The 17,991-nt window shown below is 30.8% G+C and overlaps 2 protein-coding genes across 6 annotated transcripts in view; one reads left to right on the forward strand and one right to left on the reverse strand.

The window, feature by feature from the left end:
• The window catches only part of LOC107456328 (uncharacterized), a 28,449-nt gene extending 20,077 nt beyond the window's left edge, over positions 1–8,372 (forward strand). For all 3 annotated transcript variants that reach the window (XM_016074181.4, XM_087160906.1, XM_016074189.5), the window contains 2 exons: positions 3,910–3,965; positions 8,244–8,372. In XM_016074181.4, coding sequence (XP_015929667.3) covers positions 3,910–3,965; positions 8,244–8,353 — 166 coding nt within the window. In that variant the 3' untranslated portion in view covers positions 8,354–8,372. The remainder of the gene's footprint in view (positions 1–3,909; positions 3,966–8,243) is intronic.
• A 1,856-nt stretch (positions 8,373–10,228) lies between these two features.
• LOC107456399 (uncharacterized) overlaps positions 10,229–17,991 on the reverse strand; it is a 28,257-nt gene continuing 20,494 nt past the window's right edge. The window contains exons 2-4 of one of the 3 annotated variants that reach the window (XR_011636973.2): positions 14,914–15,045; positions 11,766–12,906; positions 10,229–11,472 (exon numbers count right to left, since the gene is read on the reverse strand). Coding sequence is in view for 1 of the 3 variants with exons in the window: in XM_016074260.5 (XP_015929746.1) it covers positions 12,576–12,906; positions 14,914–15,026 (444 nt within the window). In the remaining 2 variants the exon portion in view is untranslated. Of the gene's footprint in view, positions 12,907–14,913; positions 15,066–17,991 lie in introns of all 3 variants that reach the window. The other 2 variants (XR_011636974.2, XM_016074260.5) reach the window with 2 other exon arrangements.

The following is a 17,991-nucleotide window of genomic DNA, read 5'->3' on the forward strand; positions in this document are numbered from 1 at the left end:
TAAACTAAAAAATTTTCAATGAATTACTGTTTCTCTTATGTTTGAAAATAACTTCAAATGAGTGAAAATTCGAAAACTCATTGTTTGAAAGTGAGCCGTGTTTAGAAAATTTTACATTCCACGTAGCGAAAGACACCAGTGTTTCATGCTGTATTTTATAAAGATAAATTATTAAAATGCTAAAAGTAATATTTTCCAGAAAGGTTCTGGGTTCGAATCCCGGGCAAGGCATGGATGTTTCTTTCCCTCCTGTGTTCTATGTCCTTTCTCCTTTGTGTGTGAATGTGACCCGCCCTATAAACGGGTTGTGGTAGTGTGACGTGGGCGACGCTGTTCCACCGCCGTGGCTTCGCCACAGGTGCCCACTGGGTAACGAAAAGAGAATTAGCAGTTCTGGCACTTTCTGTGGCCAATGGACAATACCTCCAAGTGCCCGCCATTAAAAGAAAAATATATATTTTCCACTTATTTTGACCTCATTTAATACAAAATAATGAAAAAAGTAGGAAAAATATGTTTAATATAAATTCTGTGCTAAAAAATTAAAAGCAATGTTAGAAACTAAATTTACAAATTTGGCAAATTTTGCTAGTTTTTTAAAAGGTTTCGCATGGCATAATTGAAGAAGTGTTGAATTATAGAAGCCTACAAATTGTTTAGAAATAGTGATGGGTAAAAATCTACTAAATTGAATTTATTAAACCAAGAATCACAATTAATAAACTACTACTTGAAAATACTTATTCGTTGACCGGAGCAAGTTGGCATCTCTGTGTATGTAAATAAAACTATTTTTGTGTGTTCTATATTGCATTAATTTCTTCAAACCATTTTACTAACGATAATAATGTAAAAATATTAAACATTTACTCGAATTATGTGTCACTTATAATCTTGGCTTCGTCGGTCACCGGTGACCCCCATGACATTCAACGTGTTAAAAAACACTCTATCGTTTCGTATTCTGAATACGAAGAGGACTATATTGCCTCCTACCTCGAAGACCAGGACTTTGTTCCGTAATCATTTTGCTTAGATTGTTTAAGTACAAATTCCTCACTTTGTTGTTAAATTTCGATTGAATATTGAAAAGCGTATTTTTTATGTGTTTATTTTTTCAAACAAGCTTTAAGACCTGTGCAGATTTCCTTAAATACGGTTTTTAAACTGCGTTCATTTTTTAAACACGCTTTTCCAACTAGATCCAGAATAAGAAGCAGACCTAATTACAGGAATGCCGAGTACTCCAACTTTAGATGAATATTTATGGAGGTGTATAACATTTTGTATAAATAAGTTACAGCTTTGAAAGATTTACTAAAAAATAATTGGACTTGAACTTATATGGAGCTGGGAGCTTGAGGGCGCGAAGCTGATCCTTTCTTCATGTTGGTTTAGCATTGAGGTGATTAAATGATAACTGGACATCATTGCTATTTTGCCATGCCACATCTTTGAGTGTCCAGCAATGAGTGCTAATCTGAGAGAAATAGGAGTCTTGCCGTCATTGATTGACCTTTATGACGATAATATCAAGCAAATCGCAGAAGCAGTAATCAAGACGCATGGAAACATTTGATTCGGCTATGTCATAGACACGACAAAAAAAATTGCTATTTTGCATGTGCTTTTTAATTTTTATATAGTTGTTCAACAAAATAACTGAATGCAAATTTATTAACCGGTTAACGCATATTTAGGACAGTTCCTTTTTTCAAAGACATTCATTGTGGTGGGAAACTTTTTTCAGAATTTTCATTTATCTGGGTGAATTAAAAGTTTTTCAGATACCATGAGGATTTAGTTATTTCTGATTAGATCTAGAATTATAAGGAGCAAGTATTTTTTGATCAATAAATGACTTTCTGATTGCTCTAACAGTAGAAAAACCAATTAATTTCGATCATATATTATACCGCCTTTTCCATAAAACTACTTTTTGTATCATTTCAATATATAAATTAGGGACGAAACGGGTTAATTCAAGAATACTGCACTAAAACATACATTTTTCTATCAGTAGAGAAAATTTGTTTACAAAGTGGAACAGTTTGTCATCTCTTTTATTAATTTAGTTCTATTAGTTTAGTTTCGAAGTCATACATCCCCCCCCCCCAGAAAAAAAAGTATCTTCTTGAATAAACATACCTTTCTCCCAAGACAAATTTGGATTTTGGACCAGCAACATATGGGAGGTAGTAGTCGCAATCTGAATAGTTTCGACTGCTATCCTGACTATAACTATTGGGATATGTAGTACCGATAGTTTCAGTCAGGAGAACAGTTGAAAGTTTTTGGCCCCTTAATGTTAATTTCACTTATCGCCTACTTCGCTGTACCAAGGGAATATCATTTGAGTGGATCAAAAACTTTTTGAGCACAATTATAAAATTTGTATTTGAAATTTCATACTTTTTAAGAATAGTAGTTTGGCATTTTAAGTTTTGAAATTTAAAATAACAAGAGATAAAATTTCAAGAAATTTCCAAAAATGTCATATTTTTACATTTTCAGATCTCAAGAATAATTCGACTGATTTCGTTGAAGTGTTCTAATGAACAGGAGCAGCAAAATTCTGTTTACATTTTCATTAGTACAATACAAACTGACAACTAGACATTTCTGTTTATTACTAGCCATACTTTTCTGTAGGTAGTCAAACTATTTATGTGCTGTGATAATTTAAACCAAGTTCAGCCAGGAGAAAAAGGTCTACCGGAAACTTTAGTAAATACGAAATTTTGTAGAAAGGTTTGCGTTTACACAACATCTAAAGCCTTTTTGATGAATAATTGGGTTTCCTGTTTATGGAATAATTAACGCATTCATTATACTGTTGGGGAGGGCAAATTTATTTATTTTCTGTTGCAGGAGATTTTTGAACGGTTCTTAGACATTTTCGAGTCATTGATTTCAAATCTGTAATTGAATTCTCTCTACAAGTTACAGTTTTTATGCAAGTCAATAATATAGTCCAAATCAATTCATTCGAGGGAATGCTAAGTCTCTCCTCTTCTTTGCTACGTAGGGAGTGGCAGGTAGAAAATGATAATACGCTTCAGTTTATGATGCGATAATTTAGTGTCTCATGTTCATGTGTTTTTTGTCTTAAATTTCGTTTTTAGGCAAGCAGACAAGTGTACATGCTTGTATATATATACAAACAATATCTATATATTCTAAATGTTCTTTATAATGCATTCAGACGAAAACAAACCAAACTAAAAAGATCATTTTGACAAAAATTGTAACTTTACGAACAGGTTTGAAATACCCACTCTCGAATTAGGTAAGGTCAAGTACAGATAAAGATGTGTGCCCGGTAAGCCTGGTAGGTAGGGCCTTCGGTGTAAAAGTGGTAGTGAGTTCGATTCCATACGGCCGAAGACTCACCGTGTAGTAAATGGAGACCGGTGCACGTAAAACCTGTCGGGACCACAAAGTCCTCTTAGTTTTTGTAACAAATTAGACCTCTGGGGGTACTGAATTGGAGATTGTTCGTTCTTTGGTTCAAGTCAAAATCACGATCTGTGAATGAATGAATGGATCCGCTCTTTAAAAATGGGTTGTGTTGTATGTGTGTGGCTGAAGTTGTATTATTGGCCGTATATGGCGCCACTTATAAACAAGAAACACCCCCTCCTTTTTAAATTCGCTTGGTTTTACCAAGCAGGCATGCTGGTATTTGGCAAGTGGCATTAGAAACAACAACATGTAAAAATGCAACAAAGAATTTACTCCTCGGGGTTATCATGACATTTATTTATCTTATTAACTTTTTATGGAGTTGGGAATTTTTAAGTCCTTAGTAATAACAATTTATATAGAAATTTTTTTTGATTTTTATGTCTGTAAACTATATTATTATATTAATTAATTGTACTAAAATGTGTAAAATATTTTTTTAAGCATCGAGAGAATTGTTAAAAATGGATACCATCTTTTCTCCGAAGCCGATACAGTGAGTAAGTATTTAATTCTAGTAACTACTTATTATTTAATTTGATTACTATTTATGTTTTGTTTCAAAAACAATTAAAAAATTTCAGATAATTTTAGCAGATAATTTACTTACATTCTCATTGATTATTATATTTTTAAAATAACATTTTTTATTAATTTTGTCAGGTTTCTCAAAATAATACTGATTATAAATTCTGTCAATGTATGAAATAATATTGATGATGCATTTTCTCAGATTATAATTGAATCTCCAAGATGTTGTTCTTTAAAGGGAGTCGGTAGGACATATATGAATAATGCTAATTCTGGTCTTTTTCGGTGTACCTTTTCTAAAAAAAACTACTTATCAAATCGCTTTGAAATTTTTTGAGAATATTTTATTTAGATTATATCAGTTGTATTCTGTGATAATGTTTTAGCGTTAACAGAAACACTTTTTGAGTTATGAAAGATTTTTGATGAAACTTTTTAAAAATTAAAAGTTCTCAGGTCATAATTTTTAAAAAAAAAATGTCTGCCAAAGATGTGTCTTAACAGTTATCACAATGTAATGTATATATGTAAACATTCAGTGAAAAAAAAACTGAAGCAATATCTTGTTTAGATGCTGAGAGAAGGTACATCTAAAATTTCACAACATTAACGAGAAAAAGAAATTAAAGTCAGAATCTCTTTCTTATGAAACAAGAAAACTAGATGCATTAAATTGACTTTTGTGTATTCAGTCATGTGTTGAAAAAAAAATTTCGAATAAAAATTGTAGTAAGTTGTATGTAACTGAATTTATTTGCACTCCTTTACTCAAAAACTAACGAAACTGACAACTAAGCGAAATTGGACAAAAAATTTTAATACAGTGAAGCCAGTTTATCATTTGAGGTGCATTACGTTAGTGGTCAATTTACTAAGGGGATAAATCTCTTTCTTAATTAATTTTTTTATTATTTCTTTTCTTACGTTATTCTTACCTATACCATATTATTTATGTAATTAATGTTATTTATATATTTCTTATTCATCACAAGGAAGCAGAAACAAAGTTAAATATAAATAAATAATCCTAAGAAATGGAAGTGGTAAAATATTACCTGCTTATAATCTTCCTTCACTCAAAAATATATAAATATGTATAAGCAAATAACAGTCAACATGTTTCCAGCGTTTCAAATTCAACAGCTGGCCTATATTCAATTTTGATAATACCAAAATTATTTCCACCTCAGTCACATCAGCTCATCTAAATGCCCTGGAATCTTGTTTCATTCATAAGAATGTTTCCCTTGTTAACAACATTAGTTTCTCACCATCACTCTATGGCACGTGGAAATGCATTTTTACCCTGATTTGCTCCTCTCGACCATTGTGGTTTTTCTTATTCTGTTTTTCGTCTTTTTTCTCTCTCGTCTATTGCGATTTTTCTAGTTTGATTTCTCACCTTTATTTTTCCCTTTTTCGTTGGCAACTTTTTGTTTTTTATTTCAAATAAATTCTCTTTTAAGTCTGACAAGTCTAAAAAATAGACTGTGAAGAACGGACGAAAAATATAATTTTGATTTAAAAAAAAAGTCAGTATCTTTTCGAACAAAACTTATAACAGATTTTAAATCCCCACACCCATTTTAGGTAAAATTTATAAGTAATTGTATAAATACAACAAAAAATTGGTGCCCCGGAGCAATTTATATCATAGCTGTCGATAAATCTTTTCTTTCTTTATTTATTTATAAAAAATTGGGCACCTCAGGGGTGAAAGCGAGACGGAAAAGAGGAAAGGCTGGCAGTAAAACCATTTCAGTTATAGCTAGTTTTGGGGAGGAGTTTACTTATTCTTTTTTTAAATTTTTCAAGAATATCTACTTTATCTTGGAAAAGAAGCAGTTTTATATATATGCCAGAATTATAAAAGAAATTTTGATAGTTACAAATATTTCATTTTTTTCGAAAAAAATGCTGGAATGCAATGTTTTACGTACCAGGTTTTTCGCTTTTCCGTCTTGCTATATAAGGGCTTTCACCCATGGGGCACCTGAGCCGTGCAGAAGGCCCCTATCCCAAGCATCATGAAATAGTATAAAAAGTTAAAATAAGAGACAGTTTGAGTTCAGCAGTCTATGGGGTGGCTGTGCTCTTGATAAATCTCCGTAGTCGCGGATATTTTACTCTTCCTGTAAAAAATCAAGACTGGTCAGGTTTTACTACCATATTTTTCTTTCTTTTTCGCTTTGATCTATGTCAACATAAGCCTCCACACAGTTTCTTATAAGTAGTCTGCGCAGATTATTTAAAAAGCGAATCACTTGTGAACCCAAATTCTATTTTAAAAGTACTTGATAGAAATTTATCATATATATTTGAGAATTGAATCTGTAGTGCAGTGATTCTCAACCTTTTTTTGGCGGCGGCACACTTTTAACGATTTCGAAATTTGACGGCACACAATGAAAAAAATTAGTTTAAAAGTTGTTTACTTACCTATAACACACTGTGTTAAATAGTTTGTGAAAATAATTTTGAATGTGAAATAAAATAATATGTACTACAAAAGCACGTTTATTATGGGATTAATTATTTCTTTCGTTATTAGTTAGTAACAGTTATTTATTTTTTTGCTAGTTATTAATTGTTAGCTTGTTTTCTATTGTTATTAACTGTTAGTTTTTTGCATTAATTATTATTTTTTTGCGATTACTTGTTAATTAGTTTTATTGCTAATTATTAATTGTTAGCTTATTTTTTGTTAGTTATCCTTTGTTAATTTGTTTTTAGAATTATAAATTGCATAGCTTACTTTAATGATTAGCTTTTATTTCCGTTTGAAAGTTAATATTTAGCTTTCTTTCTTTTGTTAATTTATAATTTTAATAGTCATTGAGTTTTCTATTTATTTCAACATTTTTTGTCAAAGACAATTTAAACTCTTCCTTCTTATTTTAAGATTGTCAGAGACAAGACAATCGCCGAGAAAGATGTTCACGCGGTTAAAGCGTGGAAAAATTATAAAAGTATAAATATACTATTATACATACATATAATATTATATATATATATTATATTATATATGTGCACTTTTCTTTAATTTAAACTTTACTCGTAATAAACAAAAGCATTACAATTTTTATTGTACCATTTCTAACATTTGGCGGCACACAAAAGTGCCGCGGCACAGTGGTTGAGAATCACTGCTGTAGTGGTTGACAAGTAAATAAAACAAACCAATTATAATTATAAATTAAACATATATTTGTTACCACTTTCTAATTTTTAATAGATTTCATATTAAATGGTTCTATCTTTAATTGGTTTACGTTCATAGTGGTCTGTTACTGATGACCTTAAAAAAATACGTTTGGTATATTAATATAAGTAATTATTATTATTAGTTATATTCCTTATAAGTATTTTTCCACCCCTACATATCAAACATTCGAAGTATCTTATGAAATACAACTTTGGCAGTATTTTCGTGGCGATATTTTAATCTTTTCGGAACGGGCGAGTCATAAATGTACTCGTAGGGACCCAGATTCAGGATGGAAATAAATAAAAAGCGGTAGCTAATAGGCTTATTTTTTCTAATTAAATAGTCTTATTTTTGCTTTTACTTTAACACAGCTAATCAATGTTCGTTGTTGTAGAATTGGGCATCTGAGGCCAAAATGGCCCTTATTTCATTCATCATGAAATATCTCAAAGGGACATACGTAGGAAAGCTAATCAATGTTAGCTAGATCATGTAATTTGGCAAGGTACCTGCCCGCGCAAGCGGGCACTAGACCTCTGATCTGTGTTATGCCCTAGGGCGACTGAAACTAATGGCATTGGAACTAATCAATGTTAGTGCAAAGTTCAAAAATATAGTTTTTATTTTGAATTAAGTAGTGGTATATTAAGCAAATGAAACTGTTATTACTCCTTCCCCCAAATATACTGATATAGAAATATTTTGCCTACCAGATATATTTTTTTTACCCTGAATGCCGCCACCCTGACAATCCCTATATGACTCCCCGTCTCGAAGAGGTTAAAGAATGTGTGCAATTATTCTTATTCCACAAGCTTTACTATTCAATAAGCATATTAAAATAATCAATATATTGTATTAAGCGGAACAGTGACATCCCTGCTACAGGTGTAAGAAATATGCAATTTCACTTGGTAGTTTTAGTGAGTATACTTTTCCTGAAAGAAAAACTAAAATGTCCTAATACCAATTTTTCCGGATAAGTAGCTACCCTGCTTATAGCACTGTCGCAAACATAATTTTTCTTTGCTTATTTCAGGAAGGCTACAGACTTCTCCAAGAAAATCTCCGACTTATTCCCCACCCTGTTTCTGTACACTGTTCATCTATGTTTTTATTGTTTGGATGTGGAGAATATACTCGGAATAAAAGAATTAATAGTACAAAAGTGCTACCGTTTTTTAATTTAACCCTTTGACGCTAGTGTCCTCCTTACATATTTGCTATTTTCTGACGCTCTAATTACAAGCATTAATATATTTTAATATTTCATAATTATAGAAAACAGTCTTATAGTAACTAAAAAAATCTATCAGATTGTCGGAATTATATTTGTAGAAAAACACAAAATCCAAAAAAAGAAATTTGAAAAAAAAATTTTTTTTACTTCATTCATATTCAAAAATTTATAAATTATTGATTTTGTATGTTAAAAAAATTTCAATAATGAATAGCTGTTTATATGTTATCCTAACAGCAAATAAGTGCAAATTTGAAAAATTATTGTTTAGAATTAAGCAATCTAGGTAACGCAGAAAAAGTCACTGGTGTTTCATGTTGTATTTCATAATCATAGTTTTTTTTTAAAGTAATATATTAATCTATAATATTTTCCACGGATTTTGACCTAAATTAATACAAAATAATGAAAAAAGTATGAAAAATTTGTTTAATAAAAATTCTGCGTCAAATGGCTAAGCACTAAAAGTTCCAAAAAGAAAAACTTATTAATGCACAATGGGTACCAATTACATTAGCTTAATTCCGTTTCATTCGCTTTAAAAGAGTTATGCGATATTTTTGTTCAAAATGTGTTCATTAGTGAACCGCAAATGTTTCAAAAGGCAAAAAAATAATTATAAACAGCAAATAATTATTTTTTAAGAAAATTAAATTAACGCAATATTCACTATTTTATGAATATTGTATTCGTACATTTTACGCATTAGTTGCCAATAACAATATCCTGTATATTATATGACTAATTCTTATAACTGCAGTATTTCTATAGATAGGTTTTACGTATGCGGTTGTAATCTTTCTTAAAAGTAAAAGGATGCTAGAAATAAATGGGATAAATAAAAGAGTTAAATCAAGAATCGTGGCTAAATGTATTTTAATTGAAATACTACTTAAAAATGGGCTACGTATCTATGAAAAAGATATAAATTCCATCTGAAGTTTTTATTTTTTTGGTCTCGGGTATTACTTTCTTACAAACCATGTAAAAATCTCATTGAATATATTATCAACTGCAGCGGTTCCCAAGAGGTTTATCGCGGAACCCTAATTTTCCGTGGAAAGGTCACAGGGGTTCCATAAGTTAGGACTCTTTTTTTTTCTATTACCAACAGTTATTTTTGAATCCTGTAATAGGTTTGTATTCAACCAATAATCGCTTTTTTTTGTTTAATATTTAGGTTATTTTCGTGAAATTATTTAAGAAAAATGTCAATATAAAAAGAAATAACAAACTTAATTTTTTCCCCAATAACAATATATTGAATGAATTACTAAAATGATGCATTTCCAAATTGTACTGAATTCGTATTTCTCATCGAATTTAAAATTCAAAATAAAACGACCAATTTCAAGAATAAAGAATTATTTTTCTCCGATAAACGTTCTCTCAGTTTATAATAGTTCTTTTTCAAAAACCATAATTTAGCTCATTTTATTCACTTTGATTTATGCATACGTCTAAAATTACTTTACTTAAAGCCGTGCAGATTTGCGAAATCAACTGACTAACATAACATAAAACCTAATCTTAAGACAGTTATTGCTGAAACAACGAAAAAAAAAATTTCATTTTTCATATTAACATTTCTCAATATGTTTACTTTCTCTTTAGTTAGCTGTACACACTTGCTAATGAACTTTATTTATAAGCCATGGTTCCCCCAAAAGAAGTTTGATCTTTTAGGGTTCCATCATAGCAAAAAAAGGGGAACCGTAGTTTATATTATAATTTCGTATGGTGTAAAAAACAAATAGGTATATGTCCATAAAGTTCAATAAGAATTATCAAGCACCAGTAAAATTTTATTTACACGATTTTTTATTACATGATTGCAACAGTTTAACTCTTCAAAGTAATAAGTATTATAGGTACTGAACCTTGAACAGTACTTTACACTAAAAAGTCTCAGTACTTTCCGTATAGCTGAATAATGAAGACAAATTTTATAATACACACTTATTTACAAAATTGATAAATGAAATAGGGATAATAGCAAAATAACTTAGCTAATTTATGCGATAACTAATTTCAAATCTATAATAAGTAAGATTGAGTTAAAATGCTCAATAGGAAATATCACATTGGTTATGTTGTAGATATGAAATGGGAAGGTAAATATATGCTAATGAGAAGTACGTTTAACTTCTTTTTTTTTTTAACCCATCACAAACATATTTTCTTTTATTCTGGAAATTATAATTTGATGAAATTCGTTTTTAAGAAAACGGTTACAACTTGAAACGTCTGTTTATAAAATGGGCAGTGCTCGAAATGCGCGTTTGGAAAGTGAATATAACTCGAAATGCGAGTTAATGAAACCGAATGCACCTTTTTAATATTAAAACACTTCATAAATTAAAACACTATTAAAACACATTAAACCAATTTTTAGCACTTAATAATATGAAGGCAAGCTTCGAATTGATAAGAAAGTTCGCTTTTTATATTTTGTATTTTATTCTCTATGAATAACGTTGGTGAACAAATTTTTTTTTGCATTTTTGCGATTACTTGATCTTACTTGATTTGGGTGTGAAGTTCACAAATTTGAAATTGGTTTTGCTCGGAAAGCTACAGATTTTTTTTTCAAAGTGTCGTTTTTGTTTAGTTTATTTTTTGTCTGAATGTACGCTTATCCGTTCCTTTGAAAATAACACTTTAGACGAAGAAGAAGAAAATATATGGGCTAACATATCGCATCATAAACTGAAATGTATTGTCTCCCTTTTCTACCACTTAATAGCTTCTCGTTTGGTTAGGAATATATTATTAAATTGCATAAAAACTGCATCTTATAGAGAGAAACCAAATGGAGATTTATAATCATGGTCGTGAAAACGTCTAAGATCCATACAGAAACCGCGTGAAACCTAATACTTCACTAATAAACATTATTCATTAATTAATTCTTTTAAAACACGCAAACCAATCAACTTGTACGGTCATTGAAAAAGATTTAGCAAAGTGGAAGTAAAACAACCATTAAGTTTAGAAGAAGTTTCTAAAATCGAAACTATTAAGACACCTATTACAGACCTGCCAACTTTTAATCCCTTCCATTATCATTTTTCCCAGTGGTATTAAAATGGAATTAAAACTTCACTTTTATGCAAACAAATACGTTGTATTTGAAAATAATTATGTTGACAGCCATGATAGTAACGCATATTAATATATAAGCTTAATTTTTGTAAGAATAGTGGTGATCAAAATCATTTAAAAATTAAATTTATAAAAGAAAAAATAGTATATATTTACTACCACTTTAAATATGAAAATAAAATCTCCCGCAAAATTTGGGAGAGTTGGCAGGTAGGCCTATTAGAATAACTAGCAATCAATTAATCTCATTTACACATAATTTTAAATTATTGATTCGTCGTGGTAGTTTAAAACTTTTTATAAACTATAAACTTCAAGATTTAATACGCCAAAACGCTAATGTTGCTACCAGTAAGAAAATTATTTCTCAACGGCCGTTCAAGTTGGCAGCTATACATTGGTTGTTTATTGTCTTAAAAGTGCATTTTGAGCAACATTCATTTTTTCAATCACGCATTTCAAGCTTTTTTAATGCGCTTTACTTTGTTTGAGTCTTACGTTTTACTTAGCCTGATTTTTCAGGAGCTCAAATTAAGCTATCTTTCAAAAAATATTCACATTAAATTTCTACAAACTTCGCAATAAAATCATCCTTTCATTCTATGACATCAATGTAGTTAACCCATTAATGCTCAGCCATACAAAGTGGCCAAAAAAAAAAAAAAAAATGGAAATGTGCATTTTGTTTAAACTAAATGGATGTTTCTTTCAACAATCAACTTTGAAACAGTACTATGCCTTGACATTAGTTTCAATAACTATATCATTAAGATATTACGGTAAACATATTGCTTTGGTTGAAATAAATCTTATGCTAAAACCTTTGTCCGACTGAATCAATTTTTTAGGGAAATAAACGTCATTTTAAAAGAATGCTGGGCACGAATGGGTTGTCACAATCCCGTTTAAATCTTCTCACTTTCACTCACTTTGGCGTCAGTTGTAGTTTCTACAAAACGCACGATGTTTTTAAAAAACTAAATGAATTATAAGTCTATAATTACAAAATATTAAAAACTAGCAGTTTCAATAGTGTTTCTCTTCAGGAACGTAATGTTTCTCTTCGTAATGAGAGTGTGACTTGGCATGTGGCGCACCAATGTCAATTGCGATTCCTCCTCCCTTATGACCATGCCCCCCGACTTGGAGAGCTATTTTCCCTAGTTTGCTTAGACCGAGTGCCGACACGCCAAGACTAGCGCCAGCTACTTTTCCTAAGGCCAACAGAAGATTCAGCTTAGTCAAACCTAGGAGTCCCATTTTAGCCAGAGTGTGGATGTCGAATGGAATGTTGATATCTATGTTGGCACCTTTCTTGGCAGGTGGATGATAATCATGGTGGTGATGTTCATACTGTCTGAAAAAGAAAGAAAAACCAGACTGAGTCACTTATATAACTGCCAATTTGCATTTTTTAAACAATGTTTTTCCCAGTCGCAGTGAATTAACACGTTCTTTCTTTATTTATTTATTTATAAAAAATTGGGCACCTCTGGGCCGCGCAGAAGGCCCATATCCCATACATCATGAAATAGTATATAAAGTTAAAATAAAAGACAGTTTCAGTTCAGCAGTCTATGAGGTGGAATTAACACGTTCACGCCGGGAAAAGTGAAAATACTTGTACGGGAAAAGAGAAAAAACTGGTAGAAGAACTATTTCAATATTAGATAATATTCGGGAGGAGTTAATCTATTCTCAACAATAACAATTCACTGTAAGGAACTTTATCACGGCGAAGAAGCAATTCAATATGAAAATTGCATCCGTTAAAAACAATTGGTAGTTATGGATTTTTTTTTTATTATTCCCAGAAAAAAACTAAAAAATGAAATTTATTGTTACCAGTTTTTACTCCGGTGCGCTGCCAAGATGAGACAATCTAGCGTGACCCACCGGTGGGTCACCCCGGCGTGATCGTGTTAAACTTAGTGCTAAGCAACATAAAAACTAAATTAACATGACGAGCTTTTTCAAAAAACTAAAAAACTGGTAGTGAAATTTCCATGCGAATATTCGAAAACTGACTGCTTTAACTTTCAATTTAACATTCTTAGAACAAAGATTCCTCTCACAGAAATGTTGTGGTGTGGAAGTTCGGAGAGAGGAGTGACAGCTCAGGCGCGGTCCACCCCGTCTGACCAGAACCAAAATTACTTGGTATTTCTATCATGGTCGTTGAAAGATAGAGCCTTAAAAATAAGGCAAGGTGCTGGGCTATGGTTGATGATGTGCAGAAAATCTTATAATTTCGGTTTTTAAACTCTGTTATGCAATATCTGACATCTCCGTGATTTCGTAGCATCACTTCGGCTGCAGTTATTAATACAATTTTTTTCCCATATTTTCAATGATTATTTTGAGAATACAGTTTGAAAATCAATATATAAGGGATATTTAGGTGATATATAGAAGATGGTTCAAAAATATTGATATTTATCTTAAAATGAGATATTACTGATATTTTTTTTGTAGGAGATTGGGAAAAAAAATTTAATTTCGAACATCATCTTGCTTTGATATTTGTTTGAAACGAAATTGAGTTTGAAATCAAAAAGTGAATTTGAAAAGTAGCAAAAAAATGAAGTAGATATTTGGAGCTTGACATTTAAATTCCATTCCTATATAAGAAAACTAATTTGTTATAACATAAGATGTAAAGCATTACCAGTATATGGCATGAAGGATCATGGAACTAAAGGCTCTGTAACTTTGAGACAAATATCATGTTTGTGGGAATGCGGTTAGCATTTGCGAACGGGCAACTTTATTTTTCAAGCCGGACAACTTTATCACCCATCAATTTAAGTCAGATTTTTTTCTTTCGAATAGGCGAGGAGAATCGAATCCCAATATTACACAATTCTAAATGCCGTAATTACTGAGCCATCTGGGCTCATAACATTTTGTGATTTTGGAGCAGTGGAACCTCGTTTGATCGTTTCTCAAGGGACTATTCGTTGTAAACGAAAAGTACGGGAAAATGACGAATGCGTTGTCAACATAAAATGTCAAATAATTCTCATAGAATATACGAGAATCTTTTAGTTTCAGAAACGATCTAATCGGGTATCATTAACTTTATTAGAATAGCATTCGGGAATGAACCGACAAAACAAAACAATACATACGGAAAACGAAAGATACGAGAACGAGTGATAGAGGTTCATATTAAGTTTGTATAGTGGTATTCTCGAAGGAAAAAATAATTCTTTCTTCGGAATGCGTGGTAAATTATAAATTTATTAAAAATACGTAATTAACAAATATATAGTAGAGGAAATATATTTTTTAACATTTTGCACACAAAGTTTTAAATGAAACAATAAAGATTAAGTAACGAGGAAAGAAAAAATATTAATACTTAGATTCGTATGAAGGATATTCAGAATACTCTCCACATAGAATTGGTTCGAAAGTAACTATGCATATCACAAAAAACATTAAATAGTGGACAAAGACAGATGACTTCCTCATTTTTCTATTCTTGCAGTACCTATAAAAAGAATAATTGTACTATACATTGCAACATACATTTGAGGCATCACTTACAATATTTAAGTAAATTATAAGTATTCACTATTTATGATATTATATAATCTTAACGTAGGATCCCGCAGTATAATTTCAGAAAAAAATATTTTTTTTATTTTTTTTGTACTGGTAATCAAATAATTCATGCTCCAGTTGAATTTGGCAAACATCAACATGATTTTATTTGTAATTGTGATACGCTTTCTAGATTTACAATCAATATTTAAAAAAATATATGACTACTTTTTTTACACAAAAAGTACTGCTAATTTAAATATAATAAAGAGATAAAGAACTGGAGAGGAATGACGGAAGTTGCTCTCTGACTTACTGAACTACTAAAAATTAATCCATACGAAAAAATCACAAAGGGATTGAACGTAGTCAACAAACTGATATCTATTTAAAGTAATGCAAAAAACATATCATAGGGCTATGATAGCCCAGTGTTTAGCATCGAATTTGGTCTGGAGGGGTCTGGATTCAATCCTCAACGCCTCTGACATCTACCAAGTATATGCGATATACGTTCTTGTAAAATCTATGGAACTGAAAGTCCTGTGGTTGATCTCTGAGCAGTACATGGATATGGAGATAATTTCATTTCCCTTCAGATCCATGTCTATATTGAAGGGGTCTGATGATTAAGTGATGCATCTCTACTATGGTTCTGAGCTACCTCGCACTTTCACCTTAGTGGTGGTCTCTTATCAAACGAAAAGCTCCCTTTCTTCCCAACGGCTGACGAGCTTGACTTGTCCAAGTACCATTAGAAACATAAACAACATAGCATCCTTGAGGCCTTGAATGAGTGCATATTTGAGACAATGTAGATGTGCATAATTATGGGACTCTTACAAAAAAAATTTAATGCTTACGTGCATGCTTATGAACAAAACATTTTAAAGTCTAACAGTATGTTTATGCATTTTAAGCATTTAAAAAAGAATGTTTAGTTTTCAACCATGAAACTTAATTGAATTGAATATGTGGCTTAAAGGCTCAAGGTCCAAAAGAAAACATGCTCAGTTAAACAAACAATTATTAAAAAAAAGCAGTTTAAAATTTAATGTCTATGCATTTGTGTTCTTTACTATTTAAAATACATAAAATCGATACACAGTTAAGATGTAAGCGAAAGCTACAGTTAACTACAGAACTTGAGGTTGGACAAAATAATGGAAACACTTCTATGCTTACTCTATACAAACAATCTTTCTTCTAGCAATAAATGTCATGGCTGATTTTACATGGCAAATCTGTTGGAACAATTTAAAAAATCCTGCTTGCAGCTTTTTTACAAGTTATGCCGTTTTTACCCATGCAAAATTCGGATCGATAAATGTGAGGAGGGAAAGTTAATAACTTCTTTTTAGCTAAAATGCCAGCAGTTCAGAATTCATATTATAGAATTGCAATATTTATATGGAAATGCTTTTTAAATTATAATGGTACTCAAATGATGTTATAATGGTAAAAAAAAAAAAAAAAAAAACAACGCTTTTATCTTTCTACGTTCGTTTTAGTCCAGGCAAATTTCGCATGCGTATAAAGGAACCATTTCTATAAGCTTGAAAAGCTGCGAATTGTGTCAACAATTTTGCCATGTAAAATCTTCAAAATTCGAATCAACCAAAAGGAGGAGAGGAAGCTAATTAATTTATTTTAGTTCTAATACTATCAGTTTTATAACTAACCTACAGGATTGCAATATTTATTTGAGAATGCTTTTTAAATTATAGTGATATTCTAATGGTTAAAAAAAAGAAAATGTTTTTAACTTTCCACGTTCGTTTTTGTCCAGACAAATTTCGCATGCGTATAAAGGAACCCATTTCTATAAGCTTGAAAAGCTGCGAATTGCGTCAACAGTTTTGCCATGTAAAATCTTCAAAATTCGAATCAACCAAAAGGAGGAGAGGAAGCTAATTAATTTATTTTAGTTCTAATACTATCAGTTTTATAACTAACCTACAGGATTGCAATATTTATTTGAGAATGCTTTTTAAATTATAGTGATATTCTAATGGTTAAAAAAAAAGAAAATGTTTTTAACTTTCCACGTTCGTTTTTGTCCAGACAAATTTATGCGTATAAAGGAACCCATTTCTATAAGCTTGAAAAGCTGCGAATTGCGTCAACAGTTTTGCCATGTAAAATCTTCAAAATTCGAATCAACCAAAAGGAGGAGAGGAAGCTAATTAATTTATTTTAGTTCTAATACTATCAGTTTTATAACTAACCTACAGGATTGCAATATTTATTTGAGAATGCTTTTTAAATTATAGTGATATTCTAATGGTTAAAAAAAAGAAAATGTTTTTAACTTTCCACGTTCGTTTTTGTCCAGACAAATTTCGCATGCGTATAAAGGAACCCATTTCTATAAGCTTGAAAAGCTACGAATTGCGTCAACAGTTTTGCCATGTAAAATCTTCAAAATTCGAATCAACCAAAAGGAGGAGAGGAAGCTAATTAATTTATTTTAGTTCTAATACTATCAGTTTTATAACTAACCTACAGGATTGCAATATTTATTTGAGAATGCTTTTTAAATTATAGTGATATTCTAATGGTTAAAAAAAAAGAAAATGTTTTTAACTTTCCACGTTCGTTTTTGTCCAGACAAATTTATGCGTATAAAGGAACCCATTTCTATAAGCTTGAAAAGCTGCGAATTGCGTCAACAGTTTTGCCATGTAAAATCTTCAAAATTCGAATCAACCAAAAGGAGGAGAGGAAGCTAATTAATTTATTTTAGTTCTAATACTATCAGTTTTATAACTAACCTACAGGATTGCAATATTTATTTGAGAATGCTTTTTAAATTATAGTGATATTCTAATGGTTAAAAAAAAGAAAACGTTTTTAACTTTCCACGTTCGTTTTTGTCCAGACAAATTTCGCA

The sequence above is a fragment of the Parasteatoda tepidariorum genome, chromosome 4 (assembly GCF_982258835.1).
Source record: "Parasteatoda tepidariorum strain Cologne lab strain chromosome 4, Ptep-v5.0, whole genome shotgun sequence".
In the NCBI taxonomy this organism is placed as follows: Eukaryota; Metazoa; Arthropoda; class Arachnida; order Araneae; family Theridiidae; genus Parasteatoda; species Parasteatoda tepidariorum.